The sequence below is a fragment of the Rhinoderma darwinii genome, chromosome 2, assembly GCF_050947455.1.
Source record: "Rhinoderma darwinii isolate aRhiDar2 chromosome 2, aRhiDar2.hap1, whole genome shotgun sequence".
NCBI lineage: Eukaryota > Metazoa > Chordata > Amphibia > Anura > Rhinodermatidae > Rhinoderma > Rhinoderma darwinii.
Window position 1 is genome coordinate 430,472,923 of NC_134688.1, and position 21,487 is coordinate 430,494,409.

The 21,487-nt window shown below is 42.1% G+C and overlaps 1 protein-coding gene across 3 annotated transcripts in view; it reads left to right on the forward strand.

Annotated features, from left to right (window-relative positions):
* The window catches only part of CTPS2 (CTP synthase 2), a 164,471-nt gene that overhangs the window by 6,927 nt on the left and 136,057 nt on the right, over positions 1-21,487 (forward strand). For all 3 annotated transcript variants that reach the window (XR_012881580.1, XM_075854407.1, XM_075854408.1), the window contains exons 5-8: positions 613-713; positions 9,873-9,989; positions 18,833-18,916; positions 20,228-20,308. Coding sequence is in view for 2 of the 3 variants with exons in the window: in XM_075854407.1 (XP_075710522.1) it covers positions 613-713; positions 9,873-9,989; positions 18,833-18,916; positions 20,228-20,308 (383 nt within the window). In the remaining variant the exon portion in view is untranslated. The remainder of the gene's footprint in view (positions 1-612; positions 714-9,872; positions 9,990-18,832; positions 18,917-20,227; positions 20,309-21,487) is intronic.

The following is a 21,487-nucleotide window of genomic DNA, read 5'->3' on the forward strand; positions in this document are numbered from 1 at the left end:
TATTATGCATTTATTTTATATAACTATCTTAAATAAAATTAAAAATGAAAAATATACATTTTTGAAATCTTTGACTCAAAATACAGAAAATTTAGACATTTCAGCCACCAAACTAGGTACTAAACTTAAAACAAGAATTTGCTTCTAATGGATTAACAGGCTTACCTGTATATACAGTGTGTGTCTGCAGAAGCGCTCGGGTATGGGCTGAGCCGCTTAGTTTTTTATTGAGAAAGTCTATGGGCCCGTACACCAACTGCACGGCTTTCCAAAAAAAGCAGATCAGACACGAAGCGGCTCAACACTCACCCGAGTGCTTCTTTCCCGCTTCATTTTAGTGGTCGGTGGGGTCTCAGTGCCTGGACACCCACCGATCAAAACTTCTGACATGTCACTATAACATGTCAGAAGATTTTTGGACGTTTAGTTACACTTTAATGGACCAAACGAGCGTCGATTAACATGCTTTTTTTCATCAATCGGCACTTGTTACCAGGCAGAATACCCGCCCATGTAAAATCACTAAAATTGGCTTTGTACTAGTAATGTTAATAAAACCTTGTGTTGGTAAAAAGTTTGCAGGGATTAATGTTTGGTGTCGTCTGTTTTTAGTGGTCCCGCATATTACTGATGCCATTCAGGAATGGGTAATGAATCAAGCAACAGTTCCAGTTGACAAGGATCATCAGGAGCCTCAGATATGTGTCATTGAGGCAAGTGCAGATAAATTATACCCGTAGCTCGTATCACCCTAACCTGCAGCAGCTGTATTCTGACACATCACCGAGTTTTCGTTAGACGCACTGATTATTTTATGTCGCTTATGACACACGGCCTTCCTTTCCCCATCGCAACTTTGTCACCCGTATGACTTTTATCTGTTAGTTATAAAGCAATCATCATGGTCTGCAGCTCTGTATGTCTCACATTGGTCCTTGTTGTCAGCGGTACTCACATTCTCCTATACCTATTTACCACTGCCCAAATACACGCGCCATTTTAGTAATGAATTGTGGTATTTCGTTTTGTATTGTGGTTTTGTGTATCTAAATATCGGCTGGTTTCAGTGTATGTCCGTCTTGTGAGTCCGCAACCCTCTATATTCCTCCTTGTGAAAATCAAAGCTATCCCCTTTAGGCTGGGTTCACACGAGCATGTTACGTCCGTAATGGACGGAATGTATTTCGGCCGCAAGTCCCGGACCGAACACACTGCAGGGAGCCGGGCTCCTAGCATCATAGTTATGTACGACGCTAGGAGTCCCTGCCTCGCTGCTGGACAACTGTCCCGTACTGAAAACATGATTACAGTACGGGACAGTAGTTCCACGGAGAGGCAGGGACTCCTAGCATCGTACATAACAATGATGCTAGGAGCCCAGCTCCCTGCACTGTGTTCGGTCAGGGACTTGCGGCCAAAATATGTTCCGTCCATTACGGACGTAACATGCTCGTGTGAACCCAGCCTTATCCTGGGTGGTGTTGGGCATATTACCCATAAGCTGCTGAATTCCAGCTAACCATTTTTACTGGCACTGCCTGCAACTTTGTCATTTTGTCTCCTCACACATCCCCTCCCATGCCGTTCCAGCTGTGACATGATTTGAGTCATTGTCTTATTGGGGTTCAGGGCAAAGGGGTAAAGTCTCTTCTATATACTCATAACTTTTTTATTTTCACGTGGACATGGCTGTATGAGGACTTGTTTTTGCGGGATGAGTTGTATTTTTCAATGGCATAGTTTTGGGGTATATATAATTTTTTTATTAACTTTTATTAACTTTTTTTTGAGGGGGGATATAAAAAAACAGCAATTTAGCCATTGTTCTATGAATTTTACATTTACGTCGTTTACCATGCAGCGTAAATAACATGCTACCTTTATTCTATGGTCGGTACCAAATATGCATAGTTTTTTATGTTTTACTACTTATGCACAATAAAAACACTATAATTTTATTTTGCATCGCCGCTTTCCAGGAGCTATAACTTTTTTTTTATTTTTCCGTCAATGTCGCCATATGAGGGCTTGTTTTTTGCGGGACTTCATTGATTCCATTTTGGGGTACATGGGACTTATTGATTAACCTTTTATTATTATTTTTGGGGGGAATGGAAAAAAAGAGTAATTTTGCTGTTGTTTTTTTCATGTTTTTTTTATAGCGTTCACCTTGTGGTTTAAATAATACGGTAACTTTTTTTTTTTTGGATCATTGTGATTGCGGGATACCATATATGTGTAGTTTTTATTTTATTTTTACACTTTTACTAAATAAAACCATTTTTTATGGGAAAAAAATGGTTTTATTATTTTTATGTGCACCTTTTATTCATTTTTATTTCACATTTAATTATATTTTCAGTCCCACTAGGGGACTTCACTATGCGATCTCTAGATCGCAGATATAATGCTTTGGTATACTTAGTATGGCATGGTCTAATAGCCCGGCTGCCATGGCACCCCATTGGATGCCTGCAATTGCGCTCCCTCCCTCTGTAAACTACTCAAATGCAGCGGTCGTTAATGACCACGTCATTTCAGGGGTTAAACGGTCGCGATTGAAGTAAACTTCGATTGCTACCGTCGGAGCAGGAGCCCGGCTGTCATCTGACAGCCAAGCCCCTGCTCTAGGCTGCTCTAGGCTGCACGGGACACCCGTGCAGGACGTTGATTAGACCACCGTGAAGGCGGCGGCCTAGAATAAAGCTCCTTAATGAACACCGTAAAAAGGCGTATCGGCGGTCATTAAGGGGTTAAATACCCATTCTCTCTTTATCTTGTGGTCATCTCTGCTCCATTACTTTTCTATTCCTTTGTTTTTATCCTACAACGATAATGGGATATATGATATTATTGGCGATCAGATGTGTTCACCCTTACCTTTGCTTGAATTTGGTTAAGGACTCCAATATCTCATGAAACCATTTCAATACAATATCGCGACATGCTAGCAAAACCTTTGGCAGGCCTCAAGTCACATCACAACTATTTGTTCGGTACTCATTTATTACTGGTCGCTAATGCAGATCAGCATTCTTTGGTTTTCTAACTCACATAATATAATCTAAGTCTGAATAACTCTTTCTTCCATGCATCTGCATTATGACACAGCTACAGGCAGTTGTTCTATTTTGTGTGGTGTTCCTACATTAACCACTAGATGGCACTGTTGTCGTATGTTTTATATTGTGTCACATATAATGGGTACAATATATTTTGTTTACGGCTCCCGCTATCTAACTACCTATATCTTAATAATTCTCTCAGGAGTGAAGAAACTAGCCATCATTGGTTCTGGGTCATTACTTACAGCCTTGTGTAGGAAACATTATCATACCGACTTTCCGAAGATTTTATTTCAATATATTAAGTTACAGGCTTGGCAGTAAATAACAATTTACGATGAAAGTACATATTCGCCGCTTTTATAGATTTTAAGATTACACCTGTTTATCTATTCCATAAATGTAGTATAACTTAGTCTTGGATTTACTGCCTTTCAAGGAAGTTTTACAATCAAAATTGCAATCTACTAAAGGCGTGATGCATTCGGGTAAAAAGAGAGAAGGAGAGAAAGGATAAAATGTCACCGGTGTCACTCCGTAATGTACAAATTTCAAACATCTTCAAGTCCTGCCATCTTCGGCCTTGGTTGGAGATCTTCACTCCTTTTCTCTTCTGTTGGGGGAAGGGAATGCTTGAACCATTTGAACACCAGTAAGGGAGCGCTCACACGCGGCGTTCTTGCATTGTAAACCTACGCTTCGGAAAATTTTACAGTGTATGCCTGTGGGAAAAATATTCTGCGACACAAGAACCAGGGAATTGTAGTTTTCCCGCAGGGTATTATAACGCTGTGGAAATGCAATGCAAGTGCGCCATGTGTGCCTGCACCCTAAGAGGTTCTTAGGGGAATTGGATATTTTTGGTGCCTTCAGTCACCTGTCCAGGTCCAGGAATAAGACAGGATGATAAAAGTGATCAAATTGCAGTAAAAACGAATGCACCTAAATACACCCAAAAAGGGTTATTCCCATCTAAGATGTTGATGGCGTATCCACAGGATATGCCATAAATGTTTGATAGATGCATGTTCCAGCTCGGAGACCCGCGCCTGCCTCCTGAATGAGGGTCACTCGACTCCCGTCCCGCCTGATGAGGCAGCTGCCGCATCCAGGTAAAGAATGAATGGAGGGGTGCTTGCGCACATTCTTGCTTGAATGTTTCCATAACACCCTCAGGAATCAATGGAGAGAGCCGCGTGCACCTCTGCATTCATTCCTCAGATGGATGCAGCGGCTGGCGGCTTTCTCATCAGGCGGGAACGGGGTTGAGTGACCCTCATTCTGGAAATAAATGTGTGAGTCCCATAGCATCTATCAGACATTTATGGCATATTCCATGAAGAGGCCATCAATGTCTTAGATGACAATACCCCTTTTAGTGATATTTGTTGCAGATTTTGCGGCAGATTTTTGAACCAAAGCCAGAAGTAGTTAAAAAGGAATGGGAATATAAAGGAAGAACTTATACTTCTCCTTCCTCCTGGATCCACTTCTGGCTCTGGCTTAAAAATCTGCAGCAAACACATGATATGGGAATCCAGCCTACGGGTACGTTCACACAGGTCAGATTTGTTGCAGGATTATGGTCATTATCATTACATGGTAGTGTCCCGCTATTATTTTCGGATGTTAGCAATCATGCTTTTGGCTTGTTACAGAAAATTTGTGCACTACTCCAGTTATGAGATTACACTTTCTGATTTCTGATCCCTACAAATACTAGGTCATATTCTTGATATAGAGATCATGTTTGTCCAGAGTGACAGCATCAGAACACTGGGTTTGCTGTGGATTTTCAGACTTTTCTTACGGCTTCATAATCAGATGATTATGGTTTTGCCAGGTCAGACGTATATACACTATAGTACATATGTGAGCTCATGAGTAACCGCATACAGTGATATGGAAAAGTATTTGCCCCCTTACAGATGGGACATATTATTGCATGTTTAACACACTGGAAGCTTTCTGAACTGCAAGTAAAATGTAATATTAGGGTATGTTCACACGGCTTATTTTCAGGCTGATTTTGGAGCAGTTTTACGCTCCAAAATACACTTGAAATAAGCCTGCAAACAGTTTCCCATTGAATTTGATGAGAATTGAATTCAGGAATTGAGTTCATATGAGGCATATTTTTACGCTGCTGAATTAAAAAAATGCCTTGTAAAAAGAAGTAGAAGTAGTAAAAAGAAATAGCATAGTCAATTCTTGAGGCGTTGAAAGATGCCTCAAAAATAGCCTCCATATAAGCTTCAAAAAATGGCTTAAAGAGAACCTTTCACCTCCCCATACAGGTGCAGCTGAGTGCAGCATGTAATGGGCAGTGCTGCACAAACCCTGGGGCACTTTAAAAAAAAAATTCTACCTCCCTCCGTTATTTAGATATTGGTTCCGTTTTATTTGATGCCCGATATTTAAATAACCCCCTGAACAGTCAACGGGGCGTGTACTGACAAGGGGGCGTGTTACTATGGCTGTGACACTGTCCAATCAGATATGGACAGTGTTACAGCAAGAGCGAGGAGAGAGTGTGTGCGTTTGCAGTCTTTTCACCCGAACTGGCAAGGGGTCATGTCACTGCTACGGACATTGTAAAAGCTGGGGAGCGCTTGCACTGTCCGTAGCAGAGACACGGCCCTTTGCCAGTTTGGCAGACAATACAAGACTGATCTCTCACAAGAGCTGGAAAGTGAGATCGTGTGCGTGCGCGTGCACACTCTCTCTTCTCGCTAAATACCGGAGGGAGGTAGAAAAAAAAATGTAAAGTGCCCCAGGGTTTGTGCAGCCCTCCCCATTACATGCTGCATTCAGCTGCACATGTATGGGGAGGTGAAAGGTTCTCTTTAAAGTCAGAGGCTGCTTTCCTTTGAAAAGAGCTCCGTCATTTAGATGAAAGTGAAGCTGAGTAATGATGTAAGTCTGGTCAGAGTTATTACTGAATTTATTTGAAGTGTAAAGTTATATATGTCAAGAAAGCATTTAGGACATAATGTTGAGTCATTTGTCAGTATCTTTAATCAGGGGCCGGTTGTCTGTCTCTTCGGTGCTGGTCCCTGTCCTCTACTGCCCCTTAAACTTTTACTTCAGAATGTTGGTCCCACTAAGGCCCCATGCACACGACCGTAGATTTATTCCGTAATTACGGACCCATTCATTTCTATGGCCAACGGACACCTTCCCTGTATATCTACTGGAAGGTGTCTGTGCCGTAGAAACCTTTCGTAAAAAATAGCACATGTACTATTTTTTTCTTTTACGGACCTTGCTCCCATACTTTATTATGGGAGCACGGCCTGCAAATGCGGACGGCTCTCCGGGGCCGGCCGTGCTCCCATAATCACGGACCATGATTACGGGCACGGTCATGTGCATGGGGCCTAAAGCAGCAGTTCACAAACTTTTCTGGCCCGAGAGCCATATTGTCAGATTGTACCACTCCCATGGGCCACAATAATATTTAAAGGGGTATACACATGTAAAACATTGATGGCATATTGACAGTATATACCATAAATGTCTGATAGGTTGGGCTCCACTGCTGCGACTCCACTTTTGTAATCGCTGTTCGGCCACACATGCCTGCAGCGATGTCCACTGTAGTTTATTTTTCACAACTCTTGATGATACATGTATGGGCATTGTGTCCTTCTCAGACATTTATGGTGTGTCCTTTTTAAAGGAGGAATCTGGGTAAAACGTGTCTTACTGAACCATCAGGACATAGACAAGCATGACTATGTCCTGATGGTTGAGGGCCGCACAGAACTGCATGATGGCCCCTGTGATGCAGGTTGTGCACCCCTGCACTAAAGCGTACCTCCAATTACATAAAACTTCTAAAATGTCACAGGCACAGTAGAAGTTTTCATTGATGGGATCTGGACTCTGAGACGCCCACCACGGACTGAAACAGCAGCTTCAGCGCTCATGAGACAGTGGCACTTTAAAAACAGCTATACAATGCCTATGAGCTGCCCCCTGCTGTAAAGTCACCAATAAGTGGAACTCGGAGTGCTGCTCGCCTCTTCCACAGCCCCAGTGAAAAGAAAATGCAGGTGAATCTTGAGGAGGAGAACCCGGTCAGTCATCTGCTCTCCTCCTGTCAGCGGTGATGATCATTTAGGCTGTGCCCCCAGTCCTGACCTCTCACATGTTATAGACATCTTGTCTCATCACAGTCGCAAGTTGTCAAGGATTAAAAAGAAAACAAGAAGAAAGCAGTGACTTTTTTTTCTAGAAACTACACTACGCTTGTCCATAGGTTGTGCGTGGTATTGCAGCTAACTATATTCACTTGAATAAGGCTGAGCTGCAGTACCAGACACAACCTAAGGAGAAGTATGGAGCAGTTACTGGAGAAGTTTTCCTATTCCAAACAACCCCTTTAATTAAAGGGATTGTCCACTACCGGACAACTGATGACCTATTCACTGGATAGGTCATCAGTATATGATTGGTGGGGGTCCGACACCCTGACCCCGCACCGATCAGCTTCTCCAGCTGCCTCCGGGCACCGGACGTCCATGCCGGAAGCAGATAGCTCCGGCCATGGAATAGCGGCTGAGCTGCAGTACTGCAGCTCGGCTCCTGTTCAAGTGGATAAGAGCAGAGCTGCAGTTCGGCAGCACGGCCGCTATGCAATGTACGGAGCCTAGTGCTTCCGGGCCTGTACATTGCATACTGTGCAATGAATTCCGGTGCCCACAGGCAGAAAAAGCAGCTGATCGGTACGGGTTCCGATGTCGGACCCACACCGATCATATACTGATGACCTATCCGGCAGATAGGTCATCAATTGTCCGGTAGTGGACAACCCCTTTAAGTTCTGTTTTTTGTTGCTTTTCTCTAAAACTGAATAATTATATACAATACAGAAAAAGCTGGGGATGTAGTCGTTCTAAATATATAAAAGAAAAGGCAACAAAGGAATATGGGATAAACTTTATGCCAAAAAATAGTTGTGCAAACAAAACTCAAGTGGATGCTGTGTATAACCTGGTGAGAAACCCTTTTTGTCTGTGAATCGACTTTTTAGGACAGGGGTAGGCAACCTTTTTTTGTATGGCGTGCCGATTTAAAAAAATATCAATGATGAAGTACTGTGAAGTCAGTGTGTCATGCAAACATGAAGTCATATAAGACAAACTGTTACCACGTATGTGACATAAAACAATCAGTTAATAAAACGTACATTTCAGTGTGACCCTTGTCCCTGAATTTCTTTACAAAGATGATCTATCTGTTGTGCATACGAGACTTCTTAACACCAGCTGCGGGGGTGCACATAGGTAAGACCACGGCTACCGAACACCAAATGGGGGCGCTAAACACAGGAGAGAGCGACTACTGAATACCAGCTGAGGGGGGGGGGTGCACATAGCAGAGAGAGCGTTTACCTTTACACCAGCTGGGGGGGGGTGGTGTGCACATAGGAGAGAGAGCGACTACTGAACACCAGCTTTGGGGGGGGGGGTGCACACAGGAGAGAGCTGCCAACCTCATTATGCACTTGGCGGCGCTGATCACCAGAAGAGAGAGCTGCCAACTTTTGCTAACATTTTCTTTTACAGAGCGGTTACTGAACTCTTTACTTGCAGTGCTGCATTGTGCGCTTGCCAAGTGTTCAGCAGTGACAAAGACAATGAAGCGCTGCTCTCTCCCCTGGTGATCAGCGGCACAAGGATGGAGTTCAGTAACCGCTCTGTAAAAGAAAATGTTAGCAAAAGTTGGCAGCTCTCTCTTCTGGTGATCAGCGCCGCCAAGTGCATAATGAAGTGCTGATCTCTCTCCTTGTGCCAATACCCCTGAGGATGCTATATATATATATATATATATATATATATATGAAAGGAAGATAACTGGAGTAGCGCTGTGTCAAGGAGCCTTGCGGCCGGTGCAGAGCTTCAAGAGGATTGACCTCTCCTCAGGATCAATATCAATAAATGGATGAAGAAAATGCCCTCAATGTCAGGGTGAAACGTAGTACCGAGATGTGGTGGTGAATAAACCTGTTTGATATTTTTGGAGTGCTGCTTCTTCCGCCACTTCTTTGTATATATATATATATATATATATATATATATATATATGGCGAAACATGGTGAGGGGGGCTTTCTAGCAATATTTAAATCAATGTATCAATCTTATGGCTCTGCGCTGACTATGTAGCGGACTGCGCACACTAGTAAAAATACCATTCAGCATGGTTATTTCATAGACACTGCAGCAGTTGTTAGTAAACTCAGACGCATCGACCACTGATCAGCATCAGATTGCATTGGACTTTTAAATGTGTGCGGTGGCTTATAATTCATACTCAATAAAAGTTCTGTTTTATTAATGTACTTAATAAATATACAATTAAGTTATCTGGGAAAAAGCGTTCATTTGCCTTTTAGCAATTAGGTGTTTTTGCCAAGCACACAACAGCACTGGACACCGGGAGAGGGAAGTGTGCCAGCAAACCATGCCCTGCGTGCCCACTGTGGCACCTGTGTGATAGGTTGCTGACCTCTGGTTAGGGAAATACTGCTTCTGCTCAACAATAAGAATGAATTAAGAGGAAACCACGTTTATATAATGCTTACAATACTAATACATGCCCCCCCCCCCACAACTACAATGTGCCATTTATTATACTGGTGATGTATTAGAGGGTCCTCGGAGCCTCCAATATCTACACCTATATCTGTACGTTTGCATTAATAGAGAATGACATATATATATATCATGTACATATCATGCACAGTGCTATCTAAAATATTCCTTAGGGACATGTAAAGCTTCTGTATTTTGTCTTTGTAGCTTGGTGGAACCATTGGAGACATTGAGGGAATGGCTTTCATAGAAGCTTTTAGGCAGTTCCAGTTTAAAGCTAAGAGGGAGAACTTCTGTAACATCCATGTCAGCCTCGTGCCTCAGGTAAGTACACTTTTACTCTAGATGTATATGGTCTTGTTTATAGTCACTAGAGAAACTGCTAAATGAACATTGGTGGACAGTCATTTGTTTATATATTGAATAATATTCTGTAATGTACGTTAAAGGGGTTGTCTGGTTTAGAAAACTGATTTTCATACACCCTATTAGGCAATTCTGAGTTAATAGGGGGGGGGGGGGGGTTCTCTGTTCAGGATCCTCATCTCTTAGCCAGAGTAGAGAGCGGTCACATAGAGCGTCTTTCGCTCGGAGAATCTGTCCTGTATTACACAGACAACATATAGGCACTGTGTAATGCTTTGTTTCCCCTGTGGTGGCACTGTAGGAAAATTCTGCCATGTTTACCCCACAGATTACTTCTGATTGCTGGGGCTTCCAGGAGTGGGGACACTTTGGGATAAATTTATTGTCGAGACCCTTTTAACAAGTAGTGATTGTCCAAAGTGGAAAACCCCTCTTAAAAATCCCCAGTCAGAATTGATAGCAGATGTACAGGTACTATATTTATGCATAGCCAAATCCTTTTACAAAAATTCCCAGTAAAGCGTAAATATAGACAAGCATTTCAAAAGCATGGCGTCCGGTGGAGTATAAGGGTATGTGCACACACAAAATAAACAACATCTGAAAATACAGAGCTCTTTTCAAGGGAAAACAGCTCCTGATTTTCAGACGTTTTTATTAGCAACTCGCGTTTTTCGCTGCGTTTTTTACAGCCGTTTTTGGAGCTGTTTTTCTATAGAGCCAATGGAAAATGGCTCAAGAAGTGACATGCACTTGTTTTTCGCGGCCGTTTTGAAAAACGGCAGCATAAAAAACACCCCGTCGGAACAGAACGCCGTATTTCCCATTGAAATCAATGGGCAGATGTTTGGAGGCGTTCTGCTTCCATTGCTTCAGCCATTTTCCGGGCCGTTCATGGCCAAAAAAATGGCTGAAAATAACCCGTGTGAACATACCCTAACCCTGTAACCCAGCACTGCGTGGAGCACTATTTGTTGTGTGCATGAAGCCTTATACTGTATGTAAAAGTCACAACAAACTGAAACACACATTTTTTGCTGGTTATAAATAAGCGCATACCAGGTATTATATCCGGATAGATGGCCTCTATATGTGTACTGTATATGTTGGATGCTGTCACTTTTTATAAAACATGCTTTTATAAAGCGTTGTGATCCTTCTTGTGGCATCTGTAATTTACTGCAATCTATAGCTTTTGTCTCTGTTAAAAATAATGTTAAAGCTACAGGGAAAAAGAGACCTCTTAAGTATAGTGTACGGCAAGAGAGTGTCGAGGGACGAGTCAACAGAGTGCAAGATTAAAGTAAAGACCGAGTCTGGAGATGTATCACACATAATGTGAAGTGTCTGATCTGCGCGCCTTGTCAATAATTTGCCATCTTCACTTATTTATTGGAAGGAAGAACAAGCTGTTTACTACTCCACTGCCACATTAACTGACGTCCAGACCGATGGAAAATTCTATTTCTCCGAGACTGGGTCTCTTATATAAAATCTCAAGCACAAAACCCGATTAACTTCAAATGTAAGCTTCACATATTAAAGACACGTAATCCTAAAACTTGAAAGGTAAAAGGCTCTTGAGTCTGAGGGTTTATTGATCTCATAGTCAAAAAGAGAAGAAGTCAAGTCTTTAGAGGATTAAAAAAATTCAGAAATAACAATCAGATGAATGCCAATTTATTCCCATTCAGCGACACCACTAATCATGCCCGTGTATCTGTGAATAGCTGACAACGAAACGCACGTGGGGGTACTGAGGTGGTGGTCTCTAGTGGTGCATTACAATTTTATGTCCTAACAGGGGTTAGTAGTTTACGGCCGTACCATGAATTGCTAATGTGGCTATACTAGTCTTCTTTGTATATCTTTTTTTGTGTATAACAGCTTATATTACTATTGTGTATATACTAACTTGTGTTATTTTTGTGCCTAGCTCAGGTTGAGGTCCAACCTATATATCGTACCATTGGGGGCATTAGTACTATATTGTTATTATTGTTTTTTTAGTATACATGTTAAAGGGAACCTGTCACCAGCATTTCACCTATTGAACTTTACTTATCCCTCACTGGCTGCTGCTATAAAAAGTTCATTGCCGTTATCCCCTCTCCTAAACTCCTCTTCCGACTGTAAATAATGGTCTGCAAACGTTTTGCGCCTTTTATCGGAATTATACGGTGTCCCTTTGTGTGCACACCCCAGAGGAGGACATCAATGCACAAGCGCGGGATGTTGTGTGCTGGGGGAAGGCGAGGAGCTGTCAATCAAACGTAAGGAGGCGGGGAAAACTTGGAAAGACTTGAGGAATGAAGATATGACTGTTTCCAAACGAAGATTTGACTCTTTTCAAATGAAGATCTGACTCTTTTCTTCTCATTAGCATACGGTGTGGGAACACTAAAAAGCTAAATACTAAAGCTACAGAGCCGACTAAGAGGATAATTCTAGGTTATATAGAAATGATTTTTCACCCACTACCACCAGGTATTGCTGGTTTAATAGGTGAAATGCTGGTGACAGGTTCCCTTTAAGGACTTGATGACTGCACCTTATAACCATCGATTTTGTATTGTATGTACTGTACTATTATTACTTGTGACCACCACCTCATATTTTGTTACTATGAATTAGTCTAATATATTGTATCAAATATGTGTTGGATTACTATAAGGTATTGTGGTGTACATCTATACGTATTGACTTTGTGTGGTATGCCACAGTCCACACTAAGGTAGAGGACGATAGTCTTTCTGAATTTGGTTGCACATTTTAGAAGAAATAATATTTTGATGCCATAATTGAAATGGCTACATACTTTTGTCATGGCATAAAAACATTTTTAACGTGCCTGTAGACCTGGAGGAGTTGCACTATGCAGGGGCGTAACTAGGAATTACTGGGACCCATAGCAAACTTTTGACTGGGCTGCCCTGGGTGCCACACACAGCCCCCTCTTGTAGATTGTGCCATATATCGCCCTGTAGATAGTGCCCTACATCCCCCCTGTAGATAGTGCCATACAGCCCCCTGTAGATAGCGCTATACAGCCCCCTGTAGATAGCGCCATACAGCCCCCTGTAGATAGCGCCATACAGCCCCCTGTAGATAGCGCCATACAGCCCCCTGTAAATTGAGCCATACAGCCCCCCGTAGATTATGCAATACAGCCCCCTGTAGACAGTGCCATAAATCCCCCTGTAGATAGTGTCACACTCCCCTTGTATAGTGCCATACAACCCCCCTGTAGATGGTGCCCCCACCTCCCCCTTGTAGATAGTGCCATGCAGCCCCCTGTAGCTGGTGCCCCCACCTCCCCTTGGAGATAGTGCTATACAGCCCCCCTGTTGATAGTGACCCCCACCCCGCTGTAGATAGTTACCCCACCTCCCTTGTAGTAGCACCCCCATGTCCACCTTGTAGATAGTGCCATACAGCCCCCCTTGTAGATAGCGTCCACAAAACAAATAATCAAAATAAATGATACTCCCCTACGCCCCGTTCCTGCGACAAACAGAGCTTCTCCACAGCATCCTCAACTCCGACGGGAACCTGGGGTAGGGCGGCGTGATCCAGTGATGTCATCACGCCGGCCTGCGCAGGGATCCTGTCCCTGCGCGTGATAGGCTGCAGGCCGAACCTGGCCTGAAGCCTAGTAAATGTCAAAGCAGGGAGATACCTCCCTGCTCTGCCATAGTGTTAAATAGTATCTGCGTCCTAAGGACGCAGATACTATTGAATGTGGTGTCGGCCCCGCTGTAGCAATCCTAGCAACTGCTAGCGGCGCCACCGTGTATGGGGGGCCCGGGCCGGTGGGTGGCACGGACCCCCTCAAGCAACGGGCCCTGTAATAGCCGCTATGGCTGCTACGGCGGTAGTTACGCCACTGGCACTATTCAGTTGGCTGATTTCCTTTTTGTGTCTTTTAGTTTTAAGTCCTGTTTTCTCACACCTGCTTGCTTGTGGAGCTGCAAGTTCAGAGCCCAGGAGCAAGCTGTGTGTCTCCCTCTCTCTTCTCTCACTCTTGCTCTAGCCTATGTCTCCACCCCTACTCTCCAACATTGACATGGCTGTCAAATTGGAATTTTGGTGAGAAAATGCCTCAACCACTAAAGTTCTCCAGAGTAGGTTCCCAAGAAGCGGGGGAATAATAAATGACTGCAGGATCAGACTATGCACATGGATTGTTTGTAGTATGTGATGGTGAAGCAGCAGCTACATCAACCTGGTGCAGATAGGTCTTTATTGAAGTTGTACACAAAAATGGTACGATAGATTTAATCAAGACTATTTGTAAAAGTTGCTTGTTTTTTTTATTTTAGATTCTATAAATCAACTGGTTGTAAATGTGTACATGCCCTTTAAAGAGAAGCTGTCAGAATTGGCCATAAAATAACTGATGCTGTAGCATCTTTTCTTAGATCTCTCCATGGCACCATTCCTCTGTTATTGCTCTTGGAAATATGTTAATAAATTAATAACTGGGTGCTAAAATTCCCCTTGTTATTGGGAAGTGTAGGGACACACCATGTTGAAATTGTGACATCCAGTGGTCAATTTATTCATACACTTCCAGGGGGAATAACAATAGAACATCACAATGTAGAGTTCTAAGAAAAATTGTATCAGAAAAGTTATTTTATAGGGAATACAATTATTTTCTAAAACAGACATGTCAGGAGAAGTGGCTCTTTAACCCCTTCCCTCCTCAGCCATTTTTCGGATTTTCACTTTTGTTTTTTCCTCCCCACCTTCCAAAAGCTATAATTGTTTTATTTTTCCGTCTAAATAGCCATATGAGGGCTTGTTTTTTGTGGGACAAGTTGTAGTTTTTCATGGCACCATTTATTCTACCGCATAATGTACTGGGAAGCTGTAAAAAAAATATTTGTGGGGTGAAATGGGCAAAAAAACACGATTACGCCTTTTTTTGGGGGTTTTGTTTTTACGGCGTCCATCAGGCGGTAAAAACGACATATTCACCTTATTCTACAGGTTGATACGATTACGGCGATACAAAATTTATATGTTATGTTTTAGCACTTTTAAATATTATTTTCCCATCAATTTAGCCATGTGAGGATTAAATTTTGCGGGGCGAGCTGCGGTTTTCACTGATACCATTTTGGGTTATTTGCGACTTTTTGATTACTTTTTATTTTATATTTTTTGAGCACTAAGGTGACTAAAAACCAGCAATTTGCGTGTTTTATATATATTTTTTTTTACAGCATTCACCGAGCGGGTTAAACAACGCTACATTGTGATAGTTCGGACTTTTACGGACGCGGTGATACCAGTTATGTTTTTTAAATTGATTTAGGGAAAAAAATTGAAATTTTTTTTTTTACTTTTGATACTTTCTTTATTTAACAGTTTTTTTTACTTTTTTTATTAGTCCCCCCTAGGAGACTTGAAGCAGTGATCGTTGGATCGCTTGCATGATATACTGTAATACTAATGTATTGCAGTATATCGTAATTCTGACAGTCTCCTTTGACGCCCTGCCGGAGGCAGAGCTTCAAAGTGTTACAAAGATGGCAGACCTGGGGGCCTTTGTTAGGCCCCTAGGCTGCCATAGCAACTGTTGTTACCGGTCAATCTCGCTGCGGAGGGGGCTGGATGGCGTGTTTGAGGAGGCGCCCCCCTAATTCTAACATTTTAAATGCCGCGGTCACGATTGCAGGGAGGTGTTGACTGCGTGTAACAGCCGTCACCCGCTGTGTATGGAGCGAGCTCAGCCCGTGAGCTCGCTCCATACTTTCCCTTAACCCTCATCACGTACAGTTACGTGATTTTGCGTTAAGGGGTTAACCCCTTAACGACCACCTTATAGTGTTTTTACAGTGGCTGCTCAGGATAGTTGTTCTGAAGTGCCGCCTTTTCATGGTGGGACTTCAGAAGTTGTTTACCCCGTATCCGGCGCTCTGCTCCTGATGCCCAGGCTGTTGCTACTAGCCTCAGGCTTGAGAGCAAAGATCAGAGACCAATAGCTGTGGTCTCCGGTCATGTGAGCCCGTTTAACCCCTGAGAAGCGGCGGTCAATAGCGACCTCGACATGTCAGTGGTTTTAGAGGGAGGGGGCTTGCCGATCATGATTGCGGAGTGCCGATGGTTTTTATGGCAGCCGGGGGGGCCTAACAAAGACTCCCAGGTCTGCCTTTAGTGAATGCCTGTTAGGCCATGCCAGAGGCATATCATTTATTGACATTAGTCAATAAATTATACGTACCTCAAAAATGTGCTATTAAAAAATACAACTTGTGCCACAAAAAAGTCCTTATACAGCTATGTCGATGGAAAAATAAAAATTTTATAGCTCTTTGAATGCTACGATGGAAAAACTTAAATAATTGCCTGGTCATTAAGGTTTAAAATACCTTTGGTATTAAGGGGTTAAATACACTATAATAACATGTTACTATTGGGTATCACTGCTCTTTTTGTAAACAATAGAATACCCACCACATTGTTGCAAGGAACGTAAAGTTAAACCCTATCACCCATTGTCATGAAAAGCTGAACATCTAGAAAATGTTGTTGTGATTTTAACAGTAAGGGTCAGTTCACACATAGCGTAAATACTGTGTAATTCACAGCAGAGTGGATGAGATTTTAACAAATCTCACCCACACACTGCGTAAATCATAAGCGGAAAAAAAAAAGTTTGTCAATTGTATTTGCGTAATCGCTGTTTTTTTGTTGCAGGTTTTCCCCATTAAATTCATTGTGTAGGTAAAACCCACAACAAAAAGCAGATGTTGCGGTTTTTTTGCGGCGGAAAAGCTTCAAATCCACCTAAAAAATGCAACTCAGGAAAAAAAAATATCTTATACTTACCCAGAATTCTGTGCTTCTTTAACCAGGCCGGCCTCCTGGGATGACGTTTCATCCCATGTAACCGCTGCAGCCAATCACAGGCTGAAGCGGTCACATGGGATAAAAGTAATCACAGGAGGCCGGTCTGCAGGACGTCAGAGGATAAGTATGGACTATTTATTTTTTTCTATACGTGCAGTTTTCCGCAGCAGATGTTCTGGCCGAAAAACCGCACCCCATCTTGGTGTGGTTTTTTGGTCGCTATTCCCTGCGGCTCCCAGGTGTGCTTTTATGGAGCGTATCCGCCCTCTGTGAACCTAGCCTAGAAAAGTAAAACATATATTTACTATTATTAACTTTCGATACCACTAGAGGGCACCCTTGCTTCTTGATGCTGCACACTATGGACAAGAAAATGGTTTTATAGTAATTGTATAAAGCAAAAAAATAAATAATTTGATATATATATTTATTATATCTTTCACTGAATTTGAATTCCCACTATCAGATGAAACACTAGTAGTTACAGCACAGACTGACAAATGATATTTTTTTTGTTTAGACATATTTATCTAAGAGCATGCATTGACACATAAGTGTTTGTGTATAGATCTGTGTAATTGTGGGTGATTATTATGTATTTCCTGACCCCAGCATGTAAAGATTCACATGAGGTGATGCAGTAGCCTCCAGGATAATATTCATTGCTGTATTCTTAGGGCTTGTCCACACGTAACGGAATTACAGTAGCCGCAATGTGGTTGTGAATGAACAAATGTCATCCGCACTCTTTCTGTCCAGAAATTCATCTGCGGTGCGTATTTTTAGTTCCGCAGCATGTCAATTACTGCTGCGGAAGGCGGACTGTATTCCTGCGTTTTTCAGAGGAGATATAACCATACACTGGCTTTCTACTTTCTGCAGCAAATTGGTTACGTGTGGACAAGCCCTTAGGCCCCATGCATACGACCGTAGATTTCGTCCGTAATTACAGATCCATTTATTTCTATGGCCGACGGACACTTTCCCGTATATTTATGGGAAGGTGTCCGTGCCGTAGAAACCTTCCGTAAAAAAATAGCACATGTCCTTTTTTTTATTTTACGGTCCGTGCTCCCATACTTTATAATGGGAGCACGGTTCACAAATGCGGATGACCGTCCGCAGCCCGCCGTGCCTGTAATCACGAACCGTGATATATTAATATATTAGGCAATTGCCTGAACAATGATATACGCTTAGAATTTGCGTCTTTTACTAAGAAGAATAATGTGATAAGAAGCTCCGGACTCATCGGGTAGTTCCCACCATTATCCTGCGAATCTGTCAGCAGAATGCAGGCTGCAGCTTACAGCATCTGTCCACGGAGCAGCAGGCACAAGCGTTCAAAATGCAGCCTGTGTCTGCTGATGGACTGACACGAAAGCAGCAGATGAACGTGACTCTCCTGCTCTGCAATGTAATGTTTCTACACAAAAGTGAAGCTAAATATTAAGGACTTATTAACGCAAGCGTGTCCAATTTGCATCGCTAAAAAAACGGATTGTTTCTCATTCATATGACTGTCCTTGTTCCGTCTGTGTGGTCTCTTTCATCCGTTTTTCTTGTCTTTTTCATTCTGCATTTCTTTAGCAACTGATCCGTGAAAAACGAACAGCACACGAGTTGGTCCGTCTGCTGTCCGTTTATTTCTCGCTTCTATAACCTTCAATGGGCGAGTCTGGTCCGTAAAAATGGACTAGAATAGGACATGCTGTGAATTTTTCACAACGGACACATGCTCTGTTGAAAAAACGGATGTGTGAATAGCCCCATTGACTTGTTGTAAAACTGTCAGCACATTGGCGAAAAAAAATCAGTCGTGCGAATAAGGCCTAATAGCAACAGTGTTCTTTTGCTTGAGGTGCAGTGTGGTCAAAGTGATTTTTTTTGCCTGAATATGTCATAAAAACTTCAACAATTAACGTCTATCTTTTATTTAGCCAACAGCTACAGGAGAACAAAAGACCAAACCAACGCAGAACAGCGTCCGTGCACTCAGGGGTCTGGGCTTATCTCCGGACTTGGTATGTTGTATAAATCTTATATAGGAGATTTCCTACACATTTCAGTTATTTGGATATTTAGGTTTTATTACAGTATAAGGGTCAGTTCACTCGGAGGTTTTTGACACGTTTTTTTGACGCCGAAACCTCGTCGGAAAAAGCGCCAAAAAATGGCCGAAAATGCCTCCTATTGATTTCAATGGGAGGCGGAGGCGATTTTTTCCCGCGAGCGGAAAAAACAGCTCGCGAGAAAAAACAGGGACATGCGCTATCTTCGGGAGTTTACGTCTCTGACCTCCCATTGACATCAATGGGAGGCAGAGAAAGCGTATTTCATGGCGTTTTTTTCCCGCGGCGCTCACTGGCCACAGGCGAAAATCGTCGTGCAGGCATAGCAAAATCTGCCTCAAAATTCCAAACTGAATTTTGAGGCATATTTTCTGCCTGCAAAAAACTCTGTGTGAACCCGGCCTAATGGTTCAGGGTATCGGCTTTCATGTTCTTTGATGGCTGCATTTGTGAGTTGTATCGTGAAGAAAACCTCAGACATTTGGCCGCCTACCGTCTACAGTCTCCCAACCTGAAGAGTGAAATAAAAAAAGCTGTATCTATTAACGGCTGTAGTGCTGCGGCAGGCGCCTATCATCAGCTGCAAAATATGGGGAAGCAAATGTGATATGTCGTTTTGATTGTCGATTGAAAATAATTGCAGAAAGACATTATAAAAATGATTATGATTGTAATGATTGGTAATTGAAATTAGTTCAATTGCGATTATTAATGTGTAGCACCTTGTGATGTCACTAGAAATAATATCACTGCAGTCCCAGATTATCCTTTGGAGATAAGCTTTGGATAGCACAACATGTGTATTTTTAATATAAGACTCTGTTCACATGTTAGTTATTTTCCATCAGGTTTCCGTCGCTTTTTAAAAGTCCGACTAGCGCTAAGTTGTCCAGTAAAAAAGAACGATATCTGAAGGAAACCTGACGGACCTATTATGAATCAATGGTAGTAAATAAAACACAGATTATGAAGGATCAAAACGGATCGGTTATATCTGTCCTGGAAAAATGGAAAACATGACACCAGTGTGAACAGAGCCTAAAGCTCAGGAGTCTCCATCCCACATACGGTGCAAAGTACTGGAATAAATAGCTCAGCATTCTGCAGTATTTTTTCCGGTAAAACGACGGGCACCATGGTGGAAGCAAGATAGAACCCTATAAAGTCTATATGCTCTGTCGATGAGACTTATACAGGTGTCAGGGAAGGGTTATTATATGGACAAATGAGGAGCTCACACTGTTAACAATCATCTCTTGACAGATTGTGTGTAGGAGTACCAAACCCATTGAGATGGCTGTGAAACAGAAAATTTCAATGTTCTGTCATGTGGAACCAGAACAGGTCAGTTATTTAATGATTATCTCCCATTATGTTTGTTTCCTACGGGTTCTCCAGATTCCTCACACACTTCAAAAATATACATGTCCCCTACTGAACTCCATTTTTTTGTGTACTCTAAATTGCCTCAAAAATCTGTGCTGATGAATTTCTCAATATATCTTTATAGTGATCGGAGGTCAGTTTTTCTGATACAGAGTTCCAAATCCCCTGCACTGACCTAGATTTAGACATGCTACATACCGGTATCCAGCACTAGAGGGCGCATGGCAGTTAAATAATGTTATACAATGACCTCAATAATAACACAGTATGCAGTAAACTCCTAAGCTCCCTCTAGTGGTGCCTGCTGGCAGCCTGTATGTTATCTTTTAATTGTATTCATACAAGAAATTTAGAGCTCTGTAACAGAAAACGTTAATTTCTATGAAGATATATTAAGAAATAAATTAATAAATCATTTTTAACCCAAAAGCAACCTTGTATTAAAAGGTGGAGACTTACTTTAAACCTGCAATATTCTTTACATTTTTCACATAATTCAACTTTATTAAATGTACAATATTTTGCTTGTTTAAAAGATTTGCAGGCTTTACAATATTTTTTTCTTTGTGCAGCTTCCAAGTGTTTTTATATGCTTTCTGTGGTTTGACATAATCTTTCCATAATCTGTATAGCAGTGGAGTGATGAGCAGTCCCCTAACCGTGAACACTGGATTTTCTTCTATTTTACTGTATAGCGCTTTGTCTTCTATTCCTTTCTCATTATTCAGATTCCTATTGATCCGCTGTCTATTCACAAGAACGCCTCTCTAAGTACATAGGCTAGTATACTGCCATCTGACCATATAAATGCCCCATTTGCTGTGCATTGCTAGTATGGTAGAGGCTCCATGGCTAATTTTAATTTATCTCGCTTTAAGACGTTTTTAGAAGAGAAAATATTGCATTAGACTTGATTAAAATGATCCTATCGTTAAGCGTATACAGCGCCTATGCAGACCTATGTGTCTCCATTTTTTACAGATTCTAAACAAACCTTGAAGAAAGAGCATCTACTGGATGTTCCTTAAAGGGGCCTGTCTAGTTTCAGACTCCTATTAAGTATAGTGGATATATTAATTAGCATTAACATATGAGAGGAAGCAGTAATACTATCTAGAGCTACACTTTCTAGTCTCG